The 25,203-nt window shown below is 59.3% G+C and overlaps 1 protein-coding gene across 3 annotated transcripts; it reads left to right on the top strand.

Annotated features, from left to right (window-relative positions):
• The first annotated feature begins 567 nt into the window (after window positions 1–567).
• Window positions 568–24,859, top strand: TNKS1BP1 (tankyrase 1 binding protein 1). 3 transcript variants are annotated; one of them, XM_079928985.1, is made up of 12 exons: window positions 568–664; window positions 3,790–3,897; window positions 4,969–5,602; window positions 7,071–7,140; window positions 11,133–12,479; window positions 14,513–16,635; window positions 21,819–22,200; window positions 22,415–22,565; window positions 22,677–22,804; window positions 23,501–23,658; window positions 23,882–23,954; window positions 24,440–24,859. In XM_079928985.1, exons 2-11 carry the CDS (start codon window positions 3,804–3,806, stop codon window positions 23,940–23,942), a joined length of 5,148 nt encoding a protein of 1,715 aa, XP_079785111.1. In that variant the 5' UTR covers window positions 568–664; window positions 3,790–3,803; the 3' UTR covers window positions 23,943–23,954; window positions 24,440–24,859. The 3 variants fall into 3 exon arrangements, with proteins under 3 accessions (XP_079785111.1, XP_079785113.1, XP_079785112.1); XM_079928986.1 differs by lacking the exon at window positions 568–664 and adding an exon at window positions 3,318–3,470; XM_079928987.1 differs by lacking the exons at window positions 23,501–23,658; window positions 23,882–23,954; window positions 24,440–24,859 and adding an exon at window positions 23,290–23,474.
• The last annotated feature ends 344 nt before the right edge of the window (window positions 24,860–25,203 follow it).

Below are 25,203 nucleotides of genomic sequence, written 5' to 3' on the forward strand. Positions count from 1 at the left end.
AAATGAGTGTGCCGCATTTTTAGGTTGGGAGGAGTTTATATATGGGAAGGGAGCGTAACAGGAGATAAATGAGGATTAGCGAGGAAAATAGAGCTTCCAGTCATCCCCGCGGTGGCTCTAAACCTGAATTTATACACGTGGAGTGGCCACGTTGCGTAGGCCCTTAGGTGTTTGCACAGGAAGCCTCTCTAGTTGGCCAATGGTTACCTTTTCTCTAGCCGTGACTCTGGTGCTGCAATCAGTACAGGCGGCTGGGCCTGAGAATTGGGCCGTCCTAAGGCAGTCTCCTCTCTAGGCAGTCGTCTCGGTGGCCATTTTGCCCAACCGCTCTTCAGCAGCTAAGTTGCGTCAGTTTCGCCGGGGTCTGAGCCTGTGGCCGGCCCCTCATTTGCAAGTCTCATTAATAATTGAGTACCTGGGCTGCGCCTGTTCGCGTAAGACCCGGCGGATTCCGCACGGTCTATCCACTCCCGGTTTTCACCGGTTCATGGATATTCATGAGGCGCTTTGGGGGCGTGGACCTGGGCGGAGCTAGGGGCGGGGCCCTGCCACAGCTCGTACTGGCTTGGTCCCGCGGTGGTGGCGGCGGCGGCGGTAGCGGCGGCGGAGACTGGCATCGGGCTGCCGAGCCCGAGCAGAGCGGAGCCGGATCCTGGGGGAGCGCGTGAGTGTGCGGGGGCGGGCGGGAGGGCGAAGGAGGGGGCGGGGTCCGGCATTGGGGGCGGGGGAGAGGCATGGAAGGAGTGGGCGCTTTTCAGTCGGGACCTCGGTTGAGATTGGAGGGGGGGGTCACCAGGAAAGTTTGCAGGGGCCGGGGGCGCGGGGTAGGCGGGGGACACAGGGGAGCTGCCGCGTGTGCGCGGGGGCGGTGGGTGCACGGTCTGGAGCTCGTGCTGACCGAGCCAGAAGAAAGGGGGGAGGGGGCGAGGGCTTGAGGAGGAGCCGGGGGCGGGCGGAGCTGCTGGAGGGACCCCCGCCTTTCACTACCCCCGGGCCTGCGCTAGCCCCCTCCCCCGGCTCCCTCGGCACGCCCCCAAGCGCCCCAGTCCGCCCCCACCCGGTCCTTGTCCGCAGTCCCTCGTCTGTTCGCCGGCTGCTCCACATCCCGCGCACAGGTTCTCTGCTTCTGCCGCCGCCGCCCCCTCCTCCGCCTCTTCTACCCTGTTCTCTCAGGCTGCTGCCGTCCCTCTGTGTCCAGAGCTCCCCACTGGGCCCCTCCAGACGGCCCCTCGCCCCGGGCTGTTCCGTCTTCCCGTTGGCCCTCCCTCCTCCAGCAGTTTACAGGCTGTCCCTTCCGACCTCTCTGGCCCCAGATCCGGCCGGAGATCCCAGGTCCATAGGGCCGACCCCGCCTGCGGCGATGCTTCTCTGGGCCTCAGCTCCCGGGGCTGGAGCTGCCTGGCTTCTCCCCTGCCCTTCTGGCGGCCTGTGCTCCCAGGGGTCAGCTAGTCTCCTGACTCTTGCGGATTGGGAATGCTCAGAGCCTCTGAGACTTTACAGCTTTCGGCTCTGGCCTTGGTCACCTGGCTTTCCTGGCTGGGGCCTCTGAACTGCTGCAACCCCCTCCTCTTGGGAAAGGCGAGCTGCAGCTTCTTTGCTGCAGCTCCTCACACTGCTGAGGTGTCCACCAGGCCCCCAGCTGAAGGGTTTTTCGGTTCTGGACCAGTTCCTCTCTATTTCTAACCACCCACAGCATGTCCCTGGTAATAATGTTCAGGGACAAGGAAACAGTCTTGTGTTTTTTTAATTTTATTTTTTTCCCATCATGTGCCCCTCCTCCACGCACACTTGGACCGGCTGTGCACAGTTACTCACCCACCCACCCACAGGGAGCATCCTGTGTGGTAGCTGGCTGACCGAGGGATTGACAATCATGGGTATCTCTCTACCTCCTTCATATCCCCTCCCATCTTTGAAACAAGATGGGGCAGGGTAAAAGTGAGAGGTGGGTGGGTTTTGCAAAGGTTGGGCACCTGAGGTCCCTTCGGATTTGGTGCTGTCTTGCCAGACCAGCCGGAGTGGGTGACTTTGAGGAAGGCAGTGCCCCTTGCAGGTTGGAGAAGGTTGGGTCGTCCTCACTGACTGTGGGCACACTAGGTGATAGGAAATACTCCTCTTCCTTTGGAACAAGGGGGGCAGGGCTCTGTCAACCTGGGTGGGGGTCTTGAGGGTGGGATGGTGCTTCAGGAGCCAGGATGGGAACTGAGGAGGTGGTGAAGTGTCTGAAGAGCAGGTGACATGACTGGGGCCTGCAGGAGAGAAGGAATGGTCAGGAACAACGGAAACCTGTGGTTTGGGGAAAGGAGGAGGTGGTCACCAATGTGTTAGCTCGTCGGTGACACTAAATGGAGTCATGCTAATAATGGCCAACATTTACTGGACGCTTATTACGTGCTAGGCATTGTGCTCAGCAGTTGTGTGCATCCTCTCATGTAAGCCTCTCTCTCTCTTTTTTTTTTTTTTTTTTGCTGCACTGCATGGCATGTGGGATCTTAGTTCCCTGACCAGGGCTTGAACCTGTGCCCCCTGCCGTGTGCAGTGAAAGCGCAGTCTTAACCACTGGACTGCCAGGGAAGTCCCTCATGTAGGCCTCTTAACAGTCTCAGTAACTGTTTTTCACATAGGGAAACTGAGGCTTAGAGAAATCAGCCATGTGCCTAAGGTCACAGAGCTAGAAAGCGGTAGGTCCACCCAGCATTCGAATCCATTTGGTGTAGCAGATCTGAAGCTGCTGTTACAAGCTTAGAGGAGGGGCACCCGTTCGGCTTCCACCGTAGGGTTGTGTCATTAGGTTTAAAATTTCTACTTCAGCCCCGCTCAGAACCCCTCAGGTCAAGTCTAGGCTGGTGAGTGATGCCCACATACATTCCTGGGCTGTGGCTGTCCCACTGTAACTGTCCAAGAAAGGGAACCCTAGGGAGTTTTCCCCCAAGCCACCCCGCCCCCCGGGTGTTCTCAAGCCCTGTCCCATTCTCCCAGCCCAGGCCTGGGCCGGCTCCTCCTTCCTCTTGGCGAGGCTCTGGAAATCCAGTGGGAGGCCATTGCTATGGCAACAGGACTAGGCCCTGACTTTACCTCATCAAATTCCAAGCTGAAGCCAAAGCGATTGAGAAATTAAAGAAAAAAATGTATTCCAGATGTTTACTTTTTATTCCTTATTTTTCCGTGTTTGGATGAGACAGCTCTGAAGGAGGCGGGAGTGGGGCAGGGATGTGGAAGGAGGAGGGGGGACGTGGGGGGAGAGGGAACCACTCCCAGCTGCAGGAGGGAGGGAGAGAAGGAGGGGGAGCAGGAAGGGGGAAGCAGGCAGGCAGGCAGTGGGCGGAGCCCCAGGTTGGGGAGGAGCGGGTTTTTCCCGTCTCCCATGAGGTGATTCACAGAGAGACTTCAGACTTTGCGGACCTCTTACTCTGCCCCTGAGTAGATACCTCGAGTGGGGCCACCGGACCCCGGGGGTTACCTTGGGAGAGGTAAGTGGGGTGCCACGGAGAGCTGGCCACAGGACGCAGCAGTGCGCGGCTCCCTGAAGCTCCAGGACTTTAGGGTTAGGAGACAAGAGTTGGAGAGTGATCTGGGAAGTGTGGAGGGCGTGGCGGCTGGGGACCTCCCTTGACCTCCCCCAGCCCCCCTCCTGAAGTTCCCTCTTCCTGTCCCGCACTCTGCCTCTGCCAGAAGTCGGAGACGTCCCTCGCCACCGAGCCTGCTGCCAGCGCCCAACCCTTTTACTTTCTTTTCCTGGGTCTTCAGCCACCCCAGCTTGCACCCCTCTGCTTCCCACTTCTCACGCAGGTCCGCCGTATGTGATGGAAGTATCTACTCTCAGGGAAGGCACAGCCATGGCTTCCCTACCGCCCCGGGAGCCAGAGGAGGAGCTGGTATCTGCTGGCTCTGAGCCAGGTACCTATGGGTGCAGGGTGGAGCAGCGGGGTGGCTGGGAGGAGGGTGGGAGGGGCGGAGGCTTGAACCCCCATTCTGTCTTGGAGCGGTTGGGCGAACGATGACTCTGTGCAGTGAGAGGGAGGGAGGGAGGAGTACTCAGGACGGGCAGGATGAGTCTGAAAGGTTCTTAGCTTCCATTGGGACCCTTCAGAACTGTTTGAGATCACAGCTCTCCAGCAGAGGAGAGCAGACTAACCTTTGAGATGGTGTGGATCAAACCACATGTTTGACAGAGGAGGAAACTGAGGCCAAGGGGGGAAATGGCGTGCACCTCTGGATTTGAACCCAGGCCTCCTGGCTCCCTGTCTAGACGCCTTTCTTGCCCTGAGCCAAATGAGTGGGCGATGAAGGATTCTATTAAAAGGGCTGTGGCCATGAGTAATTCAAGGTCTTTTATTTGGTATTGAAATGCCTTATGTAGAAGGTAGGTTTCTGGTCCCCCCCCCCCCCCAGCCTGTACCAGGTTTACTTCTGTTTGGCTTAGGTCAATAGTAAGTTTGCATTCCTGATCACACACCAGATGACAGTGGGGAGGTGGCCTGAGTGTGCGCTGGGGGAGGGGGCAGCAGGGTGGCAGAGTAGGGACGCTGAGCTGGGATAACAGGTTTACTGTGGATGGTAGTATAGCAGAGTATCATGTAAGAGGAAAGGACTACCTTGGGGAGATGGTGGGCTGACTAATTGATGTGGGTAGGCAGGTACTCATTTATTAGCTCAGTTGCTCATTTATTCATTCATTTGTTAAGAACGTGTACTAGGTGCAAAGTGGGTACAGGGAGAAATAGCTGCTAGCTGGATGGACCCTTAAATAGCTTTAGCTTATAAGGGGGACTGACTAGACATTTTGGGAATTTGGAGATGGGAGATGTTTCTGGCACATGTATGGAAAATCAAGGAAGACTTCATGGAAGAGGTGACATTTGACTTGTACCTAGAAGGATGTGAACATTTTGAGTTTGTACGGTGGGAGATGAAGTTCTGATTGCTGTTCTTCTGACATCCCCCCAACCAACCCTTTCCTTTTGGTAGGTGACGCTCGGGCCAAACCCCCTGTCAAGCCCAAACCCCGAGCCCTGCCCGCCAAGCCAGCCCTGCCTGCCAAGCCCAGCCTGCTGGTGCCTATTGGACCTCGGCCTCCCCGGGGTCCTCTGGCCGAGCTGCCTTCTGCCCGGAAGATGAACATGCTGGCGGGACCCCAGCCCTATGGTGGCAGCAAGCGTCCCCTTCCGTTTGCACCCAGGCCTATGGCTGAGGCCCCTACTGGAGGAGAAGCCACCCGAGAGACTGTGAAAGAGGAACGTGGGAAAGAAGAGGTATCCCCCTTGACACCTCCAGCTCGCTGTGCCGCCCCGACGGGTGTGCGGAAGGCGCCCGCCCCCTTCCGCCCAGCCTCGGAGCGCTTTGCAGCCACCACAGTGGAAGCGATCCTGGCCAAGATGGAGCAGCCGAGGAAGGAGGTCCCGGCCAGCCCTGACCGCCTCTGGGGCTCCCGCCTCACCTTCAACCATGATGGCAGCTCAAGATATGGCCCCAGGACCTATGGTGTGGCCGCAGGTCCCAGGGATGAGGATGGTGGGACCCTCTCCAGGGAATGGGCCCAGGAGGGGCCGGCAGAGTCTCCCACAGAGTGCCCTGAAGAGCCCAGCAAGACCCCCGAGGAGAGGTGAGGGGGTGGGAGGCTGTATGTTTGGTTGCAGCCTGGAGGACAAAGTGGTAGTTGCATCTGCGATTGTGATCTTCGCTTATAGGTTAGGTCTGAGTCACAAAACATTCCCCCAGCAGGCAGTGCTACTATGTTCTTTTTACAATGATAGTTCTCTATACAGAGTTGGTGTATGTTTTTAGTAGAGTTCAAATGTACTATATGGAAGTTTATTTTCAGGTTTTTTTTTTTACTGAGAGCCAATCTTTGCCTCACTTAATCCACAGCCATGCTGTTTAGTGAAGGGAATATTAGACCCATTTTAGAGATGAGGAAACTGAGGCTCAAAAGTGACTTCCCCTGGTCCCTTAGCAAGTGAGAGAGACAGAGCTGGGGTTTGAATTCGGGTCTGTTTTCTTCCAGTGTGTGCTTTTAACTTTAACTTTAACTGTGGGTGCAGCCGTGTGCCAGGTGCTGTGTGTGTGTGTGTGAGTGTGGCAGTTTGAGGAGGGCACAGTCTGGCTGTGAGGAGGAGTTTGATGGGAGAGGAAAGACATGAACACACCTTGATGCCAGGCCAGCTAGTGTCAACGCACAGGAAGTACAGCTAGGTTGGAGACTTGCGTATGGTATACTTGCCTAGAGTTGGTGCCAGTATATAAAAGAAGGCTGACCAGGAGGTGCCCCTGGGCACTGGAAGAGGCTGAGCGCTGTCAGCTGCATGGAGGCCATCCTCAGGGCAGGGAGAGCTGCTTGAGGCACTTGGCAGCTGGGCCCCTGGCAGCTCTGCTGGGCCCACAGGCCCCTTCCCACTCCTGCTGCTGTGGAGGGCAGGGCCGCTGTTGTCTGAGCTGAGCTGGAAGGTAAGATTCTTGCCCTACCCTGTGCTGCCCTGCCCTCCAGCCTTTCCCCTCTCTCACCTTCAAGTGCCTGGAAGGCAGGGCCTCCTATCAACTCTTTTGTCCCAGGCCTGGGCTCCCAGGAGGTCACACCCTGTCCTGGCTGGGTTCCACCCTTCATCTTCCCCTCCTTTGCTCCAAGCCAGGCTTAAAATGAACAACTTCAACCTTGGAAAATCCTCTTCCCTCTTTCCCTCCCCCTGCAATTCCTCAAGAAGTATTGGCAAGGCAGCAGGACCAGCTGCATTCTCCCTGGTGGCAGGAGAACATTAACCCCTTAAGGGAAGGGGGGCGGGTATCTTTTTGGGAGCCATGGAGGGGTCTGGGCAAGCTGCATCCTCTTCCCAAAGGAGTTGACGGAACTTAACCCTTGGTGTGCAGGTGGGGAACAGGCACTGTCTCTGGGGCACTTTGTGGAAACTGCATAGCGTCTCTGTCCCCCAGTAGGAAATGCCTGTGGGAGGTGGGAGGCAGTTAACATTGGATGCTGTTGCAGTCACTTAGGCAGACCCTTGATCAGCTCTCCCTTGTCTACCCTGTGACAGGCTCTTCCATTCTAGGCCTCCATTTCCCCTCTTTCTCCCTCACAGGAACCCCCTTTCGGACCTGGCCTTCAATGGGGACCTGGCTCAGCTGGCCAGCTCTGAGCCACCTACTGACGTGAGTTATCCTCCAGTTACCAATCAGAACCGTGGTATTTTAGAGCTGGAAGAGTCATCTAAGATCATCTCTTTCGCCTCCTTGTAGTTTAGATGGGGAAGCGGAGGCCGTGGAGGAGGTGACTGGCCCAAGGGCTGGCCCCGGGACTCAGGTTTCTCAACTTCCAGGCCACCCTGGCTAAGTGTGGCTCAGGCCCTGAGGCTCTTACAGTGTCCAGAACAACTGTCCTTGATTATCTACTGTGTGCTGGGCACATCCCAGGAATGTTGACTGACTTAATCCTTGTGGTAACTCTAGCTAGCAGGCCCCTTTGGTCCCATAGGAGAGGTGAGGACACCCAGGCTTGAAAGGTTAAGTAACTTACCCAGGAGCTGAGGCAGGATCTGAAGGGTCTGAGTCCACGGCTCTCCCTGGCCGGATTGCCTTCTCAGGGTTCAGAAGAGAGGAAGAGTCCTTTCTTGGGGGTTTCCTGTTACATCCCCTCTCCCAACAGTGTGCTCAGAGGGCAGAACGGCCTGAATTTCTGAGTAAGTGATGTAAAGGGTGGTCCTTCTTACTCATAGAGCCCTTGCTAGCCAGAGGCTGTCCTATCTGCCCCATGAGGGAGACCTGACTCCATTCACTTGTCTGTCCAAAAGTATTTATTGAGCAACTACTGGGACCTGGGTACTGGGGAAACAGCAGAGAACAAAACAAAGACCGCGCCTGCTCTCAGGGAGCTCACCTTCCAATGCGGGGAGGCAGATGCCAACACAGACATCCCTGCGAACCAGCAGATGTGTAGTGTGTCAGACAGGTGCTGGGGACACCTGGAAGGGTTCTGGGGTGAGGGTAACAGGGGGAGGCCCTGCTACGAAGAGGGGGATGGAGTGAGCTGTGTGGATGTTGGGGAACAGCATTTTTGGCAGAGGGAACTGCAAGTATGAAGGATTTGGTACCTTCTTGGCAAGGAAGCCTGGATGTCTGGATTGCAGTGAGAGAGGAGGAGTTGGGCCATAGGGAGGACCCAGAGGTGATAGCCTTGCAGGACCCTAGGAGGACGTTTGCTTGCGTGAGGGTATTATGCCACTGAGGGGCTGGAGGAGAGGAGTGACCTCTGCTGTTTTAGTTGTAGAGTCACCCTGCCCTCTTGGTTGCAGGGAGCCCAGGGCAGCAGCAGGGACTAGTTAGGGGGCTGTTGGGATAACCCAGGTGAGAAATGATGGTATCACGGACTCTGGAGGTATAGCCCGTGGTGGAGATGGCGAGCAGTGGTGGCCTCTGTCTAGGATCTGAAGGTGGCGTGGACGGGACTTGCAGATAGATTGATGTGAGGAGAGAGCAGAATCAAGGATGACTCCAGGGCTTCTGATGTGAGCGATCAGAAGGTTACTGTTTACGGAAGAGGGGACTTCTTAGGGTGAAGCAGGGTAGGGGGAGATCAGGGGGGCTTGCTTCTGGATTTGTTGAGTGGGAGATGCCTTGTAGACATGCAGGTGGAAACGTCAAGGGGGCAGTGGGATATTTGAGTCTGGAGCTGCAGGGCCTCGTCAGTGTAGAGATGGTAGTAAAGACCTAGTAAAGTGGGTGAGGCCTAGCGGAGGAGCGCGGGAGAAGCTGGAAGGAGCAGCGGTGGGGCAGAAAATCCAGGCAGCGTGGAGTGCTCCGGAAGCCACGTGAAGCTAGTAGCTTGCAGGACTCGGGGGGCTGGGGGGGGACTGGAGGAGGGCGGATTAGTGGTCAGACGCTACCCACGGGGCAAGGAAGATGAGCACTGAGAAATGGGAGTTAGCTGCAGGGCGTCATGGGTGACCTTGGCCAGAGCGGTGGGACGGCGGGTGAGGAGAGGAGCCCATTTGGAGGGGGTTCAGCAGAGGATGGGCGAGAGCAGCTGTGGGGATGGATACTGAATGGAGAGCCCTGTGTTTAAGAAAAAGGGGTGGTAGCCAGAGGGAGAGAAGGAGTCAACAGCACTGTGTTGTCGTTTTTTTTTTTAAGCCAGAAGAAACGAGAGCAGTTTGTGTGCTGATGGAAATGATCCAGTAGAGTAGGAAAAATCAGTGGTGCAGGACAGAGAGAGGAGGAGTTGGCCTTAGCTCTGAGCAAGGACAGTTCATGGCCGCGGCAGGGAGCAGAGGGCTTGGGCTCCTGTGCGGGCGGCGGGGCTGCGGGTGCTGGTGTGGGTGTCCTCCACCCGTGGCCTCTGCGTTCTCAGGGAAGGGGGGCAAGGCTGTCAACTGAGAGAGCCCGGGAGGAGCTGTGGACTTTTGAGGAGACCAGATGGGAAAGCGTTGCCTGGGGGGTGGGGTGTGTGTGTAGTGGGATTGCTGGGCCGCAGGGGGGCCCTCTGAGGGCAGGGGGGTGAGCCGCAGGGGGCCCAGCCGTCCTGGTTGCGCGCTTTTCTCCAGCCACGTCCAGAATGGCTGTCTGGGTGCAGCCTTGAGGTGGGGAGAGCTGTGTATTTAAACAGGTTAAGCAGTAGGGTGAGGGAGGGAGCTGTGTAAAGAAATGACATCAGTGGCGATAAAGAGAGAAGGGAGGGAGTCTGCCGGGCAGAAGCAAGGAGGGTTAGTGGCTGTGCTTCTCAGAGGGGCTGAGGGATTAAGCCGGGTGGGGGATGGAAAGAGGGAGGTGGACAGATGGGGGTGGGAGTGGGTGAGCGGGACACCTGAAAACGAGGTTTGGAGGAGCACTCGTTACAGGTAAGGACAAGGTCTAGGGTAGGATCCTGGGGACAGGTGGGTCACAGAGGAATAGGGGAGAGGCGGGCAAGGACCGGAGCCAGGATGCTGGATGGGTTGACGGTGTGACTGTTGGAATCACTATGCGTTATAACAGGGGTAGCGCTGGGGAGGGTGGCAGTGGTCCAGGAGCTCTGCTTCTGAGGGAAGAAGGGGTCTGTAGGGGCCTCTAACAGGAGGGGTTCCGGATGGTGTAGTTTAAGGGCATGAGCTTTAAATTAACCAGAGATCTGTAGAGGGGACAGGGTGGAGGGAATGGAAGTTGGCCTTGAGAAGGAAGCAGGATGCCTCCCCCTGCCCAGACCCGGTAGGTGATGATGGGGCAGCAACAGCCCCATTGGCGAGAGGGCGGCAGGGGAATCGTGATCTCTGGGGGTGGGCAGAGCTCAGGTAGGGCAAGACTTGTCTGGGGCCAGGCTGAGTGGAGGGGTAAAGGAGTGCCAGGTGTTTGGTGGCCCCAGTGTCCCACAGTATCCATTCTTTCTCTAAGTCCTATCCTGAAAGGCCATGTGCACGAATCTTACTTAATCCTCACCTAACTGTGAGATGGACATTGTTGCCACCAGCCCCAGGGTACAGATGGAGAAGCTGAGGCTCGGAGTGACTTCTGTGCGGGAGGGCGTACAGCTTACAAGGACCGGGGCAGGGGTAGCTCTGGGCCAGGTGCTTTCCCGTCCCCTGGGCCTTTCACCTGAACGCTGAGGCCGGCCTGCCTGCCTCCTTGAGTCAGTACTGTGATGCACAGAGGCGGGTGGAGAGCTCCACGCCACCCCTGGGAGGTAGGAGCTGCTCCTGGGAGCTGGTCTGGAGCTGCATGGGGCCTGGAGTCCTGCTCTGAGGCCGGACCTCCCCCACCCCCAGACAGCCGGAGTCCCAGTCCTCCTTTTCCCTTTGTAAAGCCAGTGTTCTTGACCCAGGAACCGTGGACCCTTTAGAAGATCCTTAGGTGAGCTCTGGGTGGGTGGGTGGGTGTGCGGGGGAGGGTTTGAACCACCTGAAGTGGTGTGAGTGATACCGTGTGAATAAGGCGACGTGCATTTTGTGGGGAGAGGGCCAAAAGGAGGGGTCTGTGGACCCTGAGAAGTTTAAGACACTCGAAGTCACCTCGGAGCCTCTTGCGGCCATCTTGGGCGGCTGCCCCTCCGCGCCCGGGTTTCCTCTGTGGAGTGTGAGCGTGTGAGGCAGCCGCTGACCGGAGGTCTCTGCGGGGTTGGCAGGGGGCCCCCCACCCAGCAGAGTGGTGAGTGATGGCTCTGGACCTTTCTCTTGCAGGTTTCCAAGGCCTGGGTCCCCTCCAGTCCAGGCTCCACCAGCCCAGGCCTCCCCGTTGAAGCCTCGGGCTCAGCCCCCGAGTCTCCACGTCTTTCCTCATCCGATGAGAGCTCTCCCCGCCACTCACAGCTTCCAGAAGCCCAGAGCCCTGCAGCTTCCGGAGCTTCTCCCTGCCTCCCCAAGACCCTGGCATCCCCATCTGCGGCCCCTCCTGATGAGGACTCCTGCCACCCCACTACTCCGGGGCTCCCCTCTCTGGGAGCCCTGGAGGCCTCCAGACCTGGCAGCCCTCCCCTCCAGGAGCTCTCGGGGCGCCGCAGCCCGGAGCAGCCCCCAGCTGCCTTGCCCCAACCCCTAACGGACGGGGGTGAGTTGCTAGACCTCCCTTGGACGTTGCCATCTGGGGACATGGCGGCCACAGGGGGTGAGGACCTCCGTCCCGCCAGCCTGGCTCAGCGCCGATTTTCTGAAGGTGTGCTCCAGCCGCCCGGCCAAGACCAGGAGAAGCTGGGGGGCTCGCTGGCTGCCCTGCCCCAAACCCAGGGGAGCCAGTCGGCCCTGGATCATCCCTTTGGGAGTGGGACACAGTCCAGCTGGAGCTTGTCACAGTCCTTTGAATGGACCTTCCCCACGCGGCCTTCGGGTCTGGGGGTGTGGCGGCTGGACTCCCCACCCCCCTCCCCCATCGCTGAAGCTCCTGAGGCCGCGGAGGCTGCAGAGGCTGGAGACTGGGCTGCATCCAGCAGGGAGGAAGGAGTGTCCCAGCAGGCGCGAGCGGCCCCGCCAGCTCCAGAGGGCCCAGGAAGGCCTGGTTCCTGGATGCAGGCGGATGATCTGGGCACCTCCCCAACCCAAAAGGGCGATGGGGAGAGCCATCCTCAGCCCGCAGCTGTCCCCCTCGAGCCCCTGCCAACAGCGGGGGACCAGCCTGGACCAGCCTTGCTGCAGGCAGAGGAGAGGTACGAGGAGCGGGAGCCCCTGCCTGGACAGGGATCCCTGCTTCCTCTGCCCACCAGGGAGGCCGCCCTGCCCATCCTGGAGCCGGTCCTGGGGCAGCGGCAGCCAGCACCCCCTGACCAGCCCTGTGTCCTCTTTGCCGCCATCCCCGACCCCGGGCAGGCACTGCCTGCCAAGGAGGAGGCCATGACCCTTGCCCAGGCCGAGACCACCGAACCCAGGACAGAGGTTCAAGACCCACGAAGGGCGTCCCCCGAGCCTGCAGGCCCCGAGAGCAGCTCCCACTGGCTGGATGACCTCCTGGCTTCGCCATCACCCAGTGCTGGAGGTGCAAGGCGGGGAGCTGGATCTGAGCTGAAGGACACACAGACCCCAAGTGCTTGCTCTGAGGTGAGGACAGGGCACGGGGCGGGGCTTGGGATGGAAGCCAGGCCTTCGGAGGGTTTTGTTCTTTCAACGTGGATTTTATGTGATCAGAGCTTGGGATCCAGCCATGATCAAGGGCACCTAGGACGTGCCCCTCGGAGCTGTACCGCCAGGCAGAGCTGGCAGAGCAGAGGGTGTGGGCAGAGGTGGGGGGAGGAGGACCAGCAGGAAGGAGTTAAGACCAGGCTTAGGCTTTAGTGTGAGTCCTTATCTGACTCCAGCATCCACCGGCTGACGGGTCTTGGGAATATACCCCAACCTCCAAGCTTCAGAGTCCTTTCACAGTGATACCGTTTGCCTCTTAGGCTTGTATTGTGGGTAAGATAGACGTGGAAAGCGCTGGGTGCAATGCTTGGCAAACGCTGAGTGTTCAGTACGTTATTACGGGTGGCATTATGAAGGGCACCAGCATAGCCAGTTAGAGCTATGGGCTCTGGACGCAGACTGCCTGGGTTCGTGTCCTGGCCCTGCTCTTTGCCCACGTGTGACCTTGAGCAAGTGACTTTTCTGCCTGTGCCTTGGTTTCTGCATCTGTAAAATGGGGAGAACAGTGATGCGCTCCACCTTGTAGTGTGACGGTTACAGTACCTGTAAAGTACTAAGAACAGTGCCTGGCTCATCACGAGTGCTTGGTGAGTGTTGCCTTTTATGAACGTTATTACTATTAAGCTCAGACCTGCCTCTGTAGACAGGCAGCTGAGGCCCAGAGGAGGCAGAGCCTTGTGCAAAGGTTACCCAGCAAGTTGGTGGCTGGGCCAGGGCCAGAGCGCCAGTTCCAGGGCCAGTGCCCTTTCTCCTACCAGGCTGCCCCAGAATCTCAGGGCTGGGGTCCAAGTGGCTTTTGAAATGTATTTTTCAAGCCCAGCCTGGGCTGGTAGGGGTGGGGCTGGAAGGAGGGAGGAGCCTGGGGGCCTCTGGGGGCAGAGGTGGGGGGAGGAGGACCAGCAGGAAGGAGTTAAGACCAGGCTGGCTCCTGAAGTAGGTGTGTCTGTCCCAGGATGTGGGTGACTCAACTGGCTTCTGGGCGGGGCTGCCGGAGCTGCAGCTGCTCTGGAGGGAGCGGGGCCAGGGCCAGCGAGAGCCAGAGCCGGAGCCATCGGACAGGTCCGGGCGAGGGGAGCGGCCCAGCCCTGTCCTGGCACCCGCCGCGCCCAGTAGCCCGGGACGGGCAGGGGGCAGGAGGCAGGGGCCATGGCCCGACCTGGAGACAGGGAGCCCAGCCTGTCTGTCTTGGAGAGGCTGCTGGCCAACGCAGCGCTGCGGGATGAGGCTGGCTGGCTTCGCAGCCCTGAGCCCAGGGCTCCCCCACCCGCAGGAGTGAGTCAGGGAGTGTGGGGTGGGGTGGGGTGCCGGAGCCGGCTGGGTCTTTTCCCCGGTGCAGGAGGAGGCTGTCCCTTCTGCCTCCCAGGCGGGCAGGCGGGCAGGCGGGCAGGCGGGCGAGGACTGAGAGGTCTTCCCGGGGAGGCCTAGGCAGGAGGGTGCTTTCCTTAGGGAGGAAGTGGCTGGGAACTCACGAGGGCTAGAAGGGTGTTGGGATTTTGCCTTGGCAAGGAGATCATAGAGGGGCTTAAAGAGTTCTTGATCTCTCCTTGCTGAAAGTATAGCCTCATACCCATGTGAATACCATTCTGCCAGGCAGCCTCCTGGCTGTTTGCCAAGTGTTGCCCAAGGGCTGTAAACACGACCATGGGATCATCGATTGAGTGTCCATGGTGCGCCAGGCGCTGTGCTGAGTACTTGGCTTAAATGATTTTGTCTAATCCTCTTGTACCACCCCACAGTCGGAATTACCTCATTTAGGGATGAGGACCCTGAGGCCCAGAGTGGTTAAGTGGTTTGTCCAAGGTCACACAGCTGGGATCCAAACCCAGGCTTTCTGTAGCCAAAGTGGGGCTCTTGGGCACTAGGCGGTGCTGACTCTCTCATTCTGGACTGATTCTCGCCCTGATTGACTCTAAGCATAGTTTCTTTGTTTCTCTCTTTTTCCTGATGCCCAGGGACTCCTTGGCTGGGCCCAGAAAGATCTGCAGAGTGAATTTGGGATTGTAGCAGACACACATCCCAGAAGTTTTAGTCCTTGCAGCTGGTCCCAAGACACTTCTCAGGACTATGGCCTTAGGAGTGCGAGCCCTAGAGGGGGCCCAGGCCTTGGAGAGAGGGACTGGACCAACAAGTGCGGGCACGGAGTGGGGGAGGGGAGCTCCAGGGAGTGGGCCAGCAGGTGTGGCATCGGCCAGGAGGGGATGGAGGTCGGCAGCCAAGATGGGAGTGGAGTGTCGGCCCCGGGGGGGCTCACGGCCCAGGACCAGGTGATTGGAAAGGCAGCCCAGCCTGGCACTCCGCAGGGCCAAGAGGTAGATGTTCGCGACTGGGAGTTCAGAGAGAGGGATTCCCAGGGCTCTTACTCCAGCCAGGGTGTCGAAATCCAGGGCCAGGAATTTGGGAAGAGAGATTCTCTGGGTACTTACTGCAGTCAGGATGCAAGCTTTCAGGACTGGGAATTTGGGAAGAGGGATTCTCTGGGTGCTTCTGCCAGCCGGCATGAAGATGAGCAGAGCCAGGAACTGGGGAAGAAGGACCAGCTTGGCAGGTACGGCAGCCAGGACGCAGGTGAGCCGGACCAGCAGTTTGGGAAGAGCCGTTCTTCCCTGAGCACCTACAGCAGCCGGGGCGCAGAGCAGCCGGACCAGGATTTCGGGAAGAGCGCCTGGATGAGAGACTACAGCCGCGGTGGCAGCTCCACGGCCCTCGGCTCCCAGGACAGAGGCTTCGGAATGAGAGCCCTGAGTGCCGGGTTCAGCCCCGAGGAAGCCCAACAACAGGACGAGGAGTTTGAGAAGAAGATTCTGAGTGGCAGAGAGAGCCTGGGCGAGGCCAGCAGGGATGTAAGCTGGCCTGAAGAGGCTGAGTCTGGGGGCTTGTTCAGCCCCAGCAGCCCCCAGTCACAGGATGGGGCACTGGGACAGAGAGACCAGAGCAGCTGGCAAGGCGGTAGTGCCAGCCAGGAGGTCAGAGGGCTGCAGGGCAGACAGCAGGCCGGGGGCCAGAGCCCCGGTGATGCCGACCGGGAGGACAGGGAGGTGGGGCAGCGAGGCTGGGCCGGTGACTTCAGCCTCAGCGGCGTCCCCCAGCCAGAGGCGGCCTTCAGCCCAGGGCAGCGGGACTGGAGCGGCGACTTCTGTGTGGAGGCTGCCGAGAGGAGCCGTCAGTTTGGCATCATCGGCAACGACAGAGCGAGTGGCGCTGGCCTGAGCCCTTCTGGCAAGATAGGAGGCGGCCACTTTGTGGCTCCCGGGGAGACCTTGGCCGGGACCATGGACTGGAGAGACCAGCTGGGCCTTAGGAACTTGGAATTGTCCAGCTGTGTGCGTTCTGGGGGCTTGAGTGAAGCCAGGGAGGGTGCCATGGGGCAGGTGGGCTGGGCAGACAACCTGGGCTTGAGAGACGTGGAGCTGGCCAGCCGTCTGGAGACTGGAGGGTCTGTGGAGCCCAGGGGGATCGGAGTCGGGGAGAAGGACTGGACTGCTGAGGTCGGGTTGAGGGGCAGAGATTTGGCGGCAGTGGGGGAGGTAGGAGACCACAGCCAGGCCAGAGAGAGTGGCGTGGGGCAGACCGACTGGTCAGGTGTGGAGGCAGGAGAGTTCCTGAAATCAAGGGAGCATGGAGTGGGTCAGGCAGACTGGACACCTGACCCAGGGCTGAGAAACAGGGAGCTCGGGGCGGGCCAAGTGGACTGGGGCGACAATCTGGGCCTGAGGAATTTGGAGATGCCCTGCGACCTGGAGTCTGAGAGTTCCCGGGGGCCGCGGGGATGTGGAGTGGGGCAGACGGACTGGACCCAGGACTCGGGGCTCCGGAATGTGGAGCTCTTGGGGGCCCTGAGTGAAGCCAGGGAGCATGGGGTAGGGGAGGTCAGCCAGTCTCCTGAACCAGGCCTGAGGAACGACGGCGTCTTGTCCCCTGGCCTGGAGGCCAGAGACCTCTCGGAGGCCAGGGAGCTGGGAGTTGGCAAGACAAGTGGGCCAGAGACCCAGGGCGGAGACGATCCCCTGCCTTCCGTGGCCATCTGCCCCGAGGAACCTGGATCAGAGGCAGGGGAATCCCCCGGCTTTGGAGCCAGGTAAGGGAGCGCCATCCCAGGGTGGGGAGGGAAGGTGTGATGGCTGTCTGAAAAGTGCACCCTTTCTAAGGGGGATAGAAACCGCCTTACCCCAAGAACTTCTAGTGTTTGGAAAATTGAGATGGTTTGGACTGTGAATTTTTACTTTATTTTTTAAACTGAACTCTGACACACACACAGGCGAGTTCCTTTTTTGAACGATGAATGTGATGATGGTTGAGGTGTGACTTTTGCAACTCGTGTTTTAGGCTTCCTTGGTGATTGTGAGTATGCTGGAAGATATGTCCTGTCTTTGGTTAGTTTCTGGTGGCTGTTCCCCAGGCCTCTCGGTCCTGAAGCCGCAGGTTCTCCAGGACCAGGGAACACGGATGCTTTCATAGGCTTGGGGGAGGAGGACTCCGTGTCGTCTTGGCCTGAGCACTCCAGGTCAGGGTGGAGCGGGCAGTGGCACTCCTTGCTTCTTGCAATGGGTAGGATCCCTGTGCTTCTTGCCTGCCTTGTCTTAAGGCCCAGAAGAGCATCAGTTTAAGAACCTGAAAGGCAGGAATCCCTGGCGGTCCAGTGGTTAGGACTCTGCACTTTCACTGCTGCGGGCCCGGGTTCAATCCCTGGTCAGGGAACTAAGATCCTGCAAGCCTCGTGGCACGGCCGATGAATAAATAAGTAAATAAAATAAAAACAACAACAGAGAATAAACCCTGGTTTAAAAAAAAAAAACCAAAAACCTGAAGGCCATTGGGACCTGGCTCCTGGCCCCATGACCTTGGCCTCCGTGCACAGAGTTTCTGATAAAGAACTTTGCAAAAAAAAACCAAACCGATAGTTTTCCGAGCCAACCACAGTCTGTCCCTGAGATTCTTCTGTTCTAAAACCAACTGAGGTGATGTTGCACCTGGTGAGGGTGCTAAAAAGGCATTGTTTCTATTTCCCTAACGTTTCCATCCACTGAGGTTGGGTTTCATTCTCTTAACTGAGTAGCAGGTTCGACCTTTTCCAACCCTGGAGCTTCTCTCCTGGCGTGAAGGGAAGAAGGAAGGGGGTGTTGGATGGGATCTGTGTTAGAAGTGGAAGGGGCTGATGGTAGTGGGAGGGGGGCAGGAGGGACCAGCAAGTGTCTAGAGGGAATCGGTGGGGTGTTGGAGGGGTCAGGAGAGGCGTTTGGGGTTGAGGAGAAGGGAGAGGGGAAGGTGGACAGAGCCTGGGGCCAGGACCGTGCCCCCGGGGCGTATTCTGGGGGCTCAGGCTGCTGAGGGACGGAGTGTGGGCAGAGGTGAGGCCTGCAGGAAGGGCTTGAGTGTCCCGGACTAGGAGTCCACAGGCTCCTGGGACCCTGCACAAGTTGCTGGACCTCTCTGAGCTGTAACATTCCTGGGGGGAGGAGAGTGTAGGCTCCCCGCGGTTGCCCCGGATTCCTCTTCCTGAAGCGGGAAAGGGATTTTATCATCTCCGGTTAGCGGGTCGCAGAGCGGTGTGACCCGCTTTAGGTCACCGAGTCAGCAATGTCTCTTTCTGACTTCTGCGTCTTTACTGCGTTCAAGGCTCTTACACTACCACGCAGTGGGACCCACAGCCCTCCACCTTTCCCCGAAGACTGGGGTGGGCCTTGGGAGGGGGAAAGCCAGAATATCTCCCCTTGTTTAGGATGGAGGGAGAGGCTGGCTGGGGGACTGGGTTGGGGAAGGGGAAGGGGATCAGCAGAGAAGCTGGGAGTCCTCAGTGTTCAGCTCTCTGAGCTCCGGTCTCCGTCACACCTAGAAAACGCTTGGGAAAACGCACGGTGGAAAACGCCACTGTGTACTCAGTGGGCGTACAGGAGACTTAGGGAGTATGGATATTAGCACTGAAAGCACAGGAGTAAGAAAACCTGTATATCTTTCTCTAATGTGATGTTTCTCAAGCTTATTTGACTAATATCCAAGGGGCTGGTGTTCTGAGCATCTGACTTAGGGAAATTCTACCCTCTGGAAGGTTGCTCTTTAGAGGAAATTTTGGAGGTTCTCCTGGTAACGAGAAGTCCTCGAGGACAGTTCAGAGCCAGCTGGCTTTGGGCCGGTGTGCCAGGTTTGGGTCCTGATTCTGCCATCACCCCTGTGACCTTGGGCAAGTCCCGTCTCTGCTCAGGCCTCCTGTGTCTTGTCCGTAATTGGGAGTAATCGACCCCGGACACCCACAGCATTGATCTTCACACCTACCCTGTGAAGCGGGAAAGGGATTTTATCATCTCCGGTTAGCAGGTCGGGGAGTGGTGTGACCCGCCTAAGGTCAGCAATGTCTCTTTCTGGAGTTGGGCTAGGAGTTCGTACACAGGAAGTGATAGAAACCTGCCTGGCACGTGGTCGTCACTGACCGAATGCTCACCACCAGTATTTGTGTCTGTTTTGCAAGTGTGGATGGACGTGAGGAACTGTCCCAAAAGTGAGGGCTTGGAAGACATTTTGGTCATCATCCTGTGTGGGACAAAGGTTCCCCTGCTGGTGGTCATTGGCTGTACCACTGTCCATATAACTGGGACAAGAGCGGCGTTGGGGAGAGCTCAGGCCCCTCCCCTCTGTGTCTAGGTCACCTTGTCCTGGTGGGAGTGGCGCTCCTGGGTCTCCTGAGAGCTGTTGCACTGCCCTCTCCTCTCTCTGGCCTCCTGGTCATCTCCTGCCCCTGCCCCCAGGCCGCAGTGAGGCAGAAGCCTTCCAGCCATTGGCGGGGGTGGGGGGTCTTCACAGAATGTGAGAGGACCCTCAGAGATACTGAGGCCAGCTCCTTCGTTCCGTGGGTGGTGAAGCAGGCCCAGAGAGGCAGTGTGACTTTCTCAAGGCCCCACAGCTTGTGAATGTGGGCTCCTTCCCGTTCCCTGGGGCCCCAGCCCTGTAACCATCTCTCTGGGTGCTCTTCCTGTCTCCCTGGGGTCAAGGTCAGCTGCTGCCCCTTGACACATCATGCCAGCTCCAGTCCTCACTCTCTCCTTTTCGGTCTTGAAGCCTCGAACACGAGGAAACTGATTTTTTGTGCATCTGCTCCATGCCGATCCCCGTGTTTACACCTGGAGTGGCTGTGGGCTGGGCTTGGATAGAGTCCCGGGCCTCAGGGGCCTCTAAGACCAGGAGGGCGAGGGGCAGACGTGGTATGAGACACGTCCTAAAGCCGGGAAGCTGTGTTGAGCACGAGGACGATCATCCTAAAAATTCCTCAAGGGCTAACTGTGTGCTTGGTGTGTATTTCTGCCAACAGACCCGGCGAAGTATAGGTACTTATATTATCCCCATTTTACAGATGAAGAAACTGAGGCCCAGAGTGGATAAGTAACTTGGCCGAGGCCACAGGCAAGGGGTGCAGTCTATATGTGTGCTGGAGTGGGCAGCGCTCAGGACAGGTTCCTGACCTGCTTCCCTGCCGGGGAGCGGCTCAGGTTATAGGTGTTCTGGGTGCTCCCACAAGGAGAAGGAAAGCTTCTCCCGGGATGGGGTGACGGGTGAGTGGGGTTTAGACAAGTCAGCAGGGATGAATGCTTCCCTCCCCCACCCCATGGTCACCCCCAGAGCCCACCGAGCTCCTCCGCTGCCCTCTGCCCACGTGGCTCTGGGCCAGGGCTCGCTCTGGAGGTGGCTCTTCCCATCCACCCATCCTCGTCCCCTTAGCTCTCGGGGCCTGCCCTCAGCCTCCTCCCTGCCTCACCCCGGGAGAGGCTTTGGGCAGGGCCTCCTCAGGCTGGGTGGGGTGCTGCCACTGCCCCCTCCCTCCCTGGCCTCCCTGATCTCAAGCAGGGGGGCAAGCTGGCTTTGGCCCCCCCCCCCCCCCCCAGGGCTGCTCCTGACTCCGCTGCCTTGCTGCACTTCTGCCGCTACCTCCGCCTCCCTCCCTCCCGAGACTGCTTTAATTTCCATCTGTCAGCAGCTTGTGGAAGGACAGACTGACACACGCTCTCTCCCGCCCTATCCCTTCTGGCCTGGTACTGACTCACCTGCCTCACACACTTCCCCTCCAATCTGGGACTCGTGGCCTGGCTTCGGGGTACTGTCCTGCCCGCCTCTCCCATGGCTGTGTGCACGGTGTGTGTGTGTCGGGTGTGGCTCTGCTGTGCTTGTGGTGTGGTGGGTACGAGGTGTGTGTGGAAGGAGTGACCGATGAATAGTGCACGCTTCCCTGCAGGAGATGGACCATGAGAGTGTGCAGGTGTATCTGTGTGTTTCAGGGGGGCAGCTGGGCAACACAGGCTCCTCGTGTGAGGAACGTGAGCTAGTGAGAGTGTGGTGTGCTGTGCCTGGTGTGTTCTTGTCATGCTTTGAGGGAGCGGCGGGCAGAAGACGCAGATGCCGTGTCGAGGTGCAAGGTGACCCAGCCTCTCGTTCCCTCGGCAAATGTTTGCTCAGTCCCGCTCCTGGCCAGGCCCTGGGCCAAGGGCTGGGAGCACAAAGGTGGCAGGGGGCCTGTCTTTGCCCTTGAGTTGCTCACAGTTGGGCAGTGCGGACAAAGAACCACGGACTCTGAGGCAGGGGCTGGGCCAGGTAGAACCCAGGGCTTGCAGGGCTGGGGAGAGCGCTGGCTGGGGGAGGGGAGCCGCTGGCTGGGGGAGGGGAGCCAGCCGGCTCAGAAGAGGAATTGAAGTGCACGGGGAGTGAGCAGAGGCAGTGGGAGAGCCTTCCAGGCTGGAACATCTTGTCCAGATACACAGTTGGATACATAGCCATCTGTGAGGGCCGGGCGCTCAGTGAGACTGGGGCGCGGGGACGGACGACCTGGAGGGTGGGGGCCGGAGAGGCAGGATGGGCAGATGGACCGCTGCCTGGCTTATCCCGAGGAGAGTGACCACCTAAGCTGGTGCCCTTGGGAGGGACACAACTGACAGCATCAACAACAGCGACGGTCGTGGTAATAGTAACTTACTTATAGGGCACACACCGCGTGCTCTGCACCGTGCTGGGGGCTTGAGAGTCTCACTGCGGTCCGCCAGTGATTCTGTAGTTAGGAGACCCCGAGGCGTTATAGGTGAAGGCACTCATCCAAAGTCTCAGAAAGTGGTGGACCTGGGATTTGAACCCGCCCGGCTGGCCCAGGTCCTGCCCTCTGTGCTGTGTTGTATGAGGCCCCTGTCGGGAGAAGCGTGGACAAGAGGGAGAGCGAGAGGTTGGGGAAAGCGCCCTTCGGGGAGGGAGATGCGGTCCCACGTGACCTTGGCCTCTGGTCCTCTGCAGCCCTGGCGGATGCCTGGCGCGCTCCCCGCCCTCCGGCTCCCAGGGCCCGCTGGAGGAGACGCCGGCTGCCAGCTGCTCCAGGGCAGCGGCCCGGAGGGAGTCGGCCCGGAGGGAGTCGGCAGCCTCGGGCCTCAGGGAGCTGGCAGAGGAGGAAGGGGCCACAGCAGGCGCTGACCAAGGGGAGCCCCTGGAGCCTGGCTGGGACCATCTGCCCTCCTGGAGGCCCCAGCCTGATGGTGAAGCCAGACAGACAGAAGAGGTGGACGGCACCTGGGGCCCTGCAGGGACCGGGCAGAGCAAGCAGGACCGGATGCCGACCCCCCAGTGGCCCCCCCAGGGCCCTCCCGCCAGCTCCACCAGTCAGGATTTCTCCTTCATCGAGGTCAGTGGAGGGGAGCCCAGGGCAGTGGGTGGGATGTTGTTGGGGGTATGGGGGGTGCTCGTCCCTTGGGCCTCCCTCATCTGTGTGGGCCCCGAGCAGTCTCAGTCCGGGAGGCAGAAAGCGAGAAGCTCCAGCCCGAGGCTGTTAGGGGCTCCCCTGGGCTGGGGCAGGACCACGAAGAGGATGGCAGTGGTGTTGCCCTTGTCCCAAGCAGGACACCGAGATCCTTGACAGTGCCATGTATCGGAGCCGTGCCAACCTGGGGCGCAAGCGTGGGCACCGGGCCCCGGCCATCCGGCCTGGGGGGACGCTGGGCCTGTCGAAGGTGGCAGAGTCGGACGCAAGGCTGTTCCAGGACTCTACAGGTGGGGCCGGGGTGTCGTGTGATGACATCCGTGTCCATGTCTGAGGGTGGTGCAGGGGCAGGGAGGTCTGGGGTTGCCGCCTGTGCTGAGCCCTTCTCTGGGCCCTTGCAGAGCCGCGGGCTTCGCGGGTACCGTCTTCAGACGAGGAGGTGGCGGAGGAGCCTCAGAACCGCCGGACACGGGTGACCAAGGGGCTGAAAGTCAACCTCTTTCCCGGCCTGAGCCCATCAGCCCTGAAGGTACCATCTGATAACGGGGCCATCTGACCACCTTGCATCCAGCCTGCCTTCCCTCCATCCATCTACTCATTCCCTATCCCCTTCCTCGTGTTCCTCCTCTCACTCTGCTCTCCCTGTGCTGGGCGCTAAGTGGGATGGAAGGAAGAACAAGGCGTGTTTGTGTCCCACAACTTCCCGGGGTAGCGGGGGACATGAGCCATGCCGTCATTAGCCCTGGTGAAGGGGGAAGTTTAGGGGTCACTGCGGGGGTAGAGGTAAGAGGCGGGCCTGCTCAGAGAGAGGGAGACACAGTGGGTGCAGGGTGGGAGGGTAGATTGGGGAAGGCCTCATGTGATGACTGTAGCTTCGAGGTGCACAGAGGAGGTGGCCGTGCAGGGTGTGAGGCGGGGAGACGTTGGAGACAGAGGGAATGGGAGGAGCCGAGGCACAGGGACGGGAAGTCACGGCTGGCTTCGTCCAGCCCAGTTAGTCTGGATTCATTTCAGCAGTGTCTCTCTGAGGGCCTGCTGTGTACCAGGCATGGCTCAGCTCTCGGGGGAAGCTCATCTCTAAGCGACTTCGCATCCACTGGGGTGAAAGGTAAAGGGGGTCTGAGCCTGCCTCTGGGGACGGCGTACTCTGGGGAGAAGGCCTAGCCTCCTGTGGCGGCTCCTTCCTGCGCCTCTGACGTCCGTCTGCGCCTGGCTTGTCTCTCAGGCCAAGCTGCGCTCCCGGAACCGCTCGGCTGATGAGGGGGAACCGACAGAGGGCAAGTCGAGTCAGAAGGAGCCTGTGATCCATCGCTCCAAGTCCTGCAAGGTCCCGGGGCTGGGGAAGCCCCTCGCGTTACCTCCCAAGCCAGAGAAATCCTCAGGGTAGGTGACCTAAGCGCCGGGCATTCACTGGCCTCACTGCGTTGGCCTTCCCAGGAAGACCCTGCTTTACAAGAGAGGAGAACTGAGGCCTTGAGACGGTTGGCGTGAGGCCAGTCTGCTCTGTTGAGTCGGTGCCCTAACCAGGCCCGAGGTCACCTCTCCCGGTGGGAGCGGCCTTTCTGTCCCTGCCACTCCCTTCTGACCTTCGCCCTCTGCCTTCAAGGTCAGAAGGGTCATCGCCCAACTGGCTGCAAGCCCTGAAGTTGAAGAAGAAGAAGGTCTGAGAAGTCACTGAGGTGAGGGCAGGAGCTGGGCTTGGGCCTGTCTGGGGTTGGGAGTGAGTTCAGGGCTGAGGAGGGCCTGCCCTGGAGGACTCAGGAGGCCCCGGACCCTCTTCTAGACCTGAGCTCTCCATCCCTCTTTCTCTGCGAGGCTGGAAGCAGGCAGCTGAGGCCAAGTTCCAGAGACCTGGCGGGTCCCTTGGCTTGGGGACGTCCATCCCCACCTTCCTTCTTGGGCTCAAGGAGGGTCCCCCGTGCCCTGTAGGTGGCCTGAGCGTGGTCCGCCCGCCCTTCCAATCTGGGACCCTGGGGTGCCTTCACTAGGCTCCAGGTGCCCAGCAGGGTCTCCATCGCGCCGGGCTCCGCTGGGGGAGCCAGGCTGCAGTGTGGGGAGGCGGGTGCGCAGTGGACGGGGTGGGGGAAAGCGGAGGGAGAGACGCCGAAGCGCCTCCTCTACTCCCACGTCTCTGCCTGACCTCTTCTCTTTCCTCCTGTTGCAGGTCCTTCCCATCTGGCAGTCTCAGGCAGTGCCTGTCCCTGTGGGGTCCCCGGCAAGGAGACTGCTGAGCCCCCCACGCCCCAGGCTGCAGCCTCTGCCCCCTCCACCTCCGGGGGCCGTCTGGGGAGGCACAGTTATGCACTTTGTATCACCATCCCAACTCCCCTCACACCTCCCTCCCAACCAGTTGTTAGCGGTCGAAGGTTTAGGTCCCTCCCTCCTTCGCTGTCTTCCCGCCTCCCTCTCTGCTTCCTCCTCCAGCCTCCCGTGGGTTTTCTTTTGATACCGGTTTATAGCATTTTTTATAAAAGCCTTTGATTTTTGTAACAGGCGGATCCCAGCCCCACCCCCGGTCTCCCTCCGCCATGCCAGGTGCCCCACAGAAACTGATACCATTTTGCCACTTGAAACAATAAAGTTTTTTGGGAATTGGTGCTGCCCAGCTTGTGGTGTGTGGTCATGGCGCCTCATCCCTTCTCCGAGGCTGTACCTGGGGAGATGCTGGTTCTAGCCCTGGCCGACCAGGAGCTTGCTCTGACCTTGAACCCGTCACTTCCCTGGCACTCGCTGGGCACCCACTGAGGAGGGTGTATTGGTTACGGTAGGCTGATTGCCGATTCACGCAACCTCCAAATCTCCGTAGCTTAACACACAAAGGTTTATCTTCCATTCAAGGCCCCTTCTGGGGTGGATTAGTGGTAGGGACACTCTGCACCTCACAGTCATTCAGAACCCAGGCTCCTTCCCTGTTGTGGCTCAGCCATC

This window comes from Stenella coeruleoalba (assembly GCF_951394435.1).
Source record: "Stenella coeruleoalba genome assembly, chromosome: 8".
Taxonomy (NCBI): domain Eukaryota; kingdom Metazoa; phylum Chordata; class Mammalia; order Artiodactyla; family Delphinidae; genus Stenella; species Stenella coeruleoalba.

Excerpts from the sequence above, each read along its gene's own strand:
- TNKS1BP1 (XM_079928985.1), top strand. The coding sequence starts at position 3,804 with ATGGAAGTATCTACTCTCAGGGAAGGCACAGCCATGGCTTCCCTACCG. Across the intron at positions 12,480-14,512 it reads CCCCAAGTGCTTGCTCTGAG|GGACTCCTTGGCTGGGCCCA; the intron begins GTGAGGACAGGG and ends CCTGATGCCCAG. Across the intron at positions 16,636-21,818 it reads TCCCCCGGCTTTGGAGCCAG|CCCTGGCGGATGCCTGGCGC; the intron begins GTAAGGGAGCGC and ends GGTCCTCTGCAG.